Here is a 4547-nt window from a genome sequence, read left to right as displayed (position 1 = left end):
TTGACATCTGGAGAGAGACCATCTTCGCTCGGCAACTTATTGATTTTTAGCTGTTTGATCGTGTTTAGTATCTCTGAAGTTGACGGCGACACCATGTCAATTTTGTACGACGGTCTTTGAGCTGCTGTTGGTAGTATCATTGATGCATCTTGCCCATCTGTGTTTGGAATAAACAGGTCTTTAAAGTGATTCCTCCTCCAGTGATCAAGTTTACCTTGCACGTCAGGAATCGTATTACCTTGATTGTCTTTTAAGGGACCAGCGATAGATGACTTTTTTCCAGTTATTTCTTTGAGAGTTCTATACAACTTTCTCGGTGTCATTATCTTAGCTGCTTGTTCCATTTTTAGGGCAACTTCATCCTAAAATTGCTGGCGGTCCCGACGTAAGTTGGGTTTAGTTTGTTTACATAATGATTTTTTTTTAACTGTGATTGATGTGTTTGATGCCTGTCGTCGAGGCTCAATCAGCTTTACAGTTCTCTCTGAGACATACTTTTTCTCAGCTTTTCAGCTGCATAGCCAATAACTTTGGCAGTAGCCTTTCAGTGGTGTTCCGGTTTTCTTTCCTTAGGGTGGAGGGATCTTTATCACTGCCTGTCGGGCTTGCAAACTGACTCTGTAACTTTAGGCAAAAGTCTTCTTTTACTGATCGAATTCTCAGTTTCTTGACGTATAACTTCCTTTTGGGGGTTGTCTCTTCCTCAAATTCAATTTTAGGAGCATCTTTGCGGCTACAAGTATAGGATCGCTTCCAGATTTGGATCCCGTTTACGATCCTCTGTAAGCTCGAAAATCCATGACTGGGGAGTGCTGACGCTAGCTGATCAATATATGGGTAATTTGGGCAACTTTGGAGCCATTGCTTGAGCACCAAGTTACCCTAAGAGAGGTTTGTGTTAGAATATGGCGTTGCTGATGGTAATGTTGTGGGATCTACCAAACTGGAGTTGTCTACCCCCATTGGAGGAGCACTGTCCATAATTAGCCTAATCAATCAACAATATCACGAACATGGGGTCTGTTGTTCCAAAGTGGGAGTTCCAATCACCTGCTAGAATTAAGAATTCTCGTTTGGGGCATTTCTGCATATTAATCTCCAGATCACTGTAAAAGGAGTCCTTATCAGCATCTATTGTCAGTCTTTTTTGATGTGTGTTCAGTAATGATAGAGCTGTTTTCGATAATCTTCCTTTCAGTCATAGTCTGGCTATTCTAGGGTTCACCAAATCCCATGCAAGAAGATCTTTTTGTGAACTTCGACCAATCATAAAGCCGAATCCGTGGTTACTGGATCTATCGTAAGCACCAGGAATGCGGAATAAGTAAGAGTTGTCAGAATAACGGACTGGTGTGGTTTTTTAGACACTCCATCCAATCTTGTATCCGACTGACAAAGAACGTCTGCTTGATAGTGATCTATTCCCATAGCCATCACTAGCCTTGCTAATATTCCAGCTATAAACTTGGAATGTATCCTTCTGTAGGTTCATTTCACTGGGAATAACTCTTTCACTTTTCGATCTCATCGCTATTCCAGGAAGCACAGTCGCGTTGCTTGAAGCCCAGGACGTCGTAACAGGCACATCATTTCTGGGAGCACTCTTTTCACCATAGATACTTCTTGCGAATTTTCTTCGTAGGATTCAAGGGTGTAAGATTCGAGGCAGCCCTTAGCAGAAACTTTTGTCCAAGAAAAGCGAATCCTATGGCCTGCCGCAGCTGTCCTCCTATAAAGATTCTTCCCAGGATGGTGATCTGCTCCAGCATGAAATTAAACCAATTACTGGGAGAAGATATACCTCACAGGACGTGTCTGCACGCCGGTGGGCCCTGCAGAGTAGATTTATAAATAAATAAATTTAAATATATTCGCAAATTTGATGGCAGGCCGTTAAGCCTCTACAAAACAAAAATCTTAATTTGCATCTAAATTTAAACAAGGAGAAAATCTCACTAGAATAATATTCATCAACTTCCTTCTTGAATGCCAGTAGGTTTGTGGAGCAGATTACTCTTTCTGGTAAGTTGTTCCAATGCTGAACCACTCGGTTGCCGAAAGTCCATCGGCCCATGTCCTTGTAAAAGCGTTCCGTACTCATTTTGTACTGATGTCCTCGGAGATGATTTTTATTGAACTGCACGATTCTCTGGGCTGTTACGTTATCATAGGCTCCATTGCATAGCTTGTACATTTCAATAAGATCACCACGATGGAATCTATAGGCGAGGGTTGGGATTTCAAGCTTTCTAAGCCGCTCTTCGTAGGGAAGGAAGCGTAACCTGGGAGAGAATTTAGTTATCCTCCTCTGAACATTTCCGAGAGCATCTATGTCCTTGCTGTAGTATGGTCCTGTAGAACAATGTCCATACTCAAGAATCGAGCGGACAAGGGACTTATAGAGCGTAGCAAGCATTTTTTCGTCCTCGCACGAGAAGTTTCTTCTGATCATACCAGCAACTTTGGAAGATTTCTTGACAACAGCTTCACTGAAGTTCAGTTCAGAATCCACTAAGATGCCTTGGTCTCTTTCTTCTTTACTAAGAGGGAGTGCAGCAGAACCAAGAGAGTATGAGGACGAAAAGTTTTGTGGACCCAGAGTGAGCATATGACTTTTCTGGGTATTGATTTCTATGATCCACTTCTTCATCCAGTCATCGATTCGTTGGAGATCCGCCTGCAGGTGGTGAATGTCTTCACATGACGAGATGACACGACAAAGCTTTGTGTCGTCCGCGTAGAGAAGGATGTCAGATTCGATGCCCTCAACTAGGTCGTTGATGTAGAGATTATACAGAAGGGGGCCGAGGATTGACCCCTGGGGTACTCTGCTAAGAACTTCCTCTTCGGTATTGCTGAGACAACCTTCTACGCACACAACTTGCTTTCTGCCAGTTAAGAAGTCCGTAATCCATTGAAGAAGACTGGATGAGGACCCGGATGAGGAGAGAGCGTATTTTCTGAGCTTCTGGACGAGACGCTTATGGGGAACTTTGTCAAAGGCTTTCTTGAGATCCAAGTATATGAGATCAATCTGGAACCCCTTGTCGATGTTTTTCTTCTAATCATCTGTGGCACAAAGCAGTTGGATTTCTGTAGATCGTTCCTTAAGAAAATCAAACTGCTTTTCGGTAAGTATTTTTTCTCGTTTTAAGTGTTCTAGGGTGTGGTCTGTAATAAGAGACTCAAGTACTTTCCACGTGATACAAGTAAGGCTTATCGGTCTGTAGTTTGATGGGTCTTCTCGTCTCCCTCCTTTGGATATTGGGACGACAATAGCTTTTTTCCAAATAGCGGGAAGCTCACCGAGTTCAAGAGACTTTCTGTAAATGTAGACTAGTGGCTCTGTTATTCCCGTTGCAAGTTCTTTGAGTAGTTTCAGATGTAGATTGTCTGGGCCTGTGGACTTGCTTGGGTTAAGTTCTCTGAGTTTCTTTAGATAATCGCTATGGTTGATCTCTATTGGTCTTATCGAGTCACTTAGACCTTGAATTGGTTCCTCGCGGCTAAAGTGGTCTTCGTTCTCAGGTTCCTGAGTAAAAACAGAAGAGAACTGGATGTTGAGAGCATTTGCCTTGTCCGTGGGGTCATGTACCAGCTTTTGTTTCACGGGATCGTAAAGAGATGAGACTCCACTTTTGTTTTTCCTTTTGCTGTTCACGTGTTTCCAGAAAGTTTTTGGGTTTTCTTTCAAGGAGAAAGCTAATTTACGTTCTCTAAGCTTTCCTTCTCTTCCTGTTGCTTTCCGAACCCTGTTGCGGAGCCTCTTGAATGTTTTCCTTGGTCGTTACTTTGTCGATTGCTTTTGTAGTCTCTCCATGCTTTTTGTTTTGCTTTAATCAGTTCAATATTGGCTTTAGGTAATGCAACACGGGTGTATTTCTTGTGCATAGAAACAAATTGTTCTTCCATTGAGGCTACAATCGTAGTGAACCTTGTTTAAATGGTGTCTAACGACTCCAACCCACTGGATTCTTCAATCCAGTTGACATCCGAAAGCTCTCTTCTCATAGCAACGTAATCTCCCTTGTAGTAGTTACGTTTCGGTGCCACACGCGTCCTCAAAACCTTCGTCTCCAAGCTAAACACAATTACCGAGTAATCCGATTTACCGATTATTGACAACTGCTTAATATCTGATACCAGGTCTCCATCGCTTACCAGTAGCAAATCGAGGATACTTGGTGTATCAGATCCCCGCATCCTTGTTGGCTCAGATATTAGCTGCTCTAGAAAGTGTTCGTTAATAACGTCCAGGAATTTACTCGTCAAGCTTGTGGTAGATTTACCTTGATCCTATATCCACTTTGCTAAATAAATGTACCTGTGACATTTATAATAACATCAAAAAACCAACTGATAAGAATAAAAATAAGACAAAATTCTTAAGAAAATTTTGAGTGATATGGAAGGAAGCTTCTCCATTTTCTAGAAGTTAAATTTATATTTTCTTTCTTTGTTGCCTAATTTTGATTATAATATTGAATACTAGTCAAAGATAAATATCTTACTGGATTAAAAAATGTACAAAATTAACTCAAAGTTTT

The 4547-nt window shown here is 41.5% G+C and overlaps 1 protein-coding gene across 1 annotated transcript; it reads right to left on the bottom strand.

Moving 5' to 3' along the window:
• Window positions 1-501: 501 nt before the first annotated feature.
• Window positions 502-3912, bottom strand: LOC136035435 (uncharacterized). Its single transcript, XM_065717247.1, has 4 exons — window positions 3712-3912; window positions 3194-3532; window positions 2015-3007; window positions 502-882 (listed from the first exon to the last, which is right to left on the bottom strand). The coding sequence occupies exons 1-4, from the start codon at window positions 3910-3912 to the stop codon at window positions 502-504; spliced, it is 1914 nt and encodes a 637-aa protein (XP_065573319.1).
• Window positions 3913-4547: the final 635 nt, after the last annotated feature.

The sequence above is a fragment of the Artemia franciscana genome, chromosome 2 (genome assembly GCF_032884065.1).
Source record: "Artemia franciscana chromosome 2, ASM3288406v1, whole genome shotgun sequence".
NCBI classification, from domain to species: Eukaryota; Metazoa; Arthropoda; class Branchiopoda; order Anostraca; family Artemiidae; genus Artemia; species Artemia franciscana.
Note: the sequence above shows the minus strand (reverse complement) of the source record. Positions and strands in the feature narration are given on the sequence as shown.

What these genes read in the sequence shown, in the direction of transcription:
- LOC136035435 (XM_065717247.1), bottom strand. Translation starts at nt 3,912, where the DNA reads ATGGAAGAACAATTTGTTTCTATGCACAAGAAATACACCCGTGTTGCA. An exon ending in AGAAGGAAAGCTTAGAGAAC is followed by an intron (nt 3,533 to 3,711) that starts GTAAATTAGCTT and finishes GTTTTTACTCAG; the next exon opens with GAACCTGAGAACGAAGACCA. An exon ending in GGAACAACTTACCAGAAAGA is followed by an intron (nt 883 to 2,014) that starts GTAATCTGCTCC and finishes AACCTCTCTTAG; the next exon opens with GGTAACTTGGTGCTCAAGCA.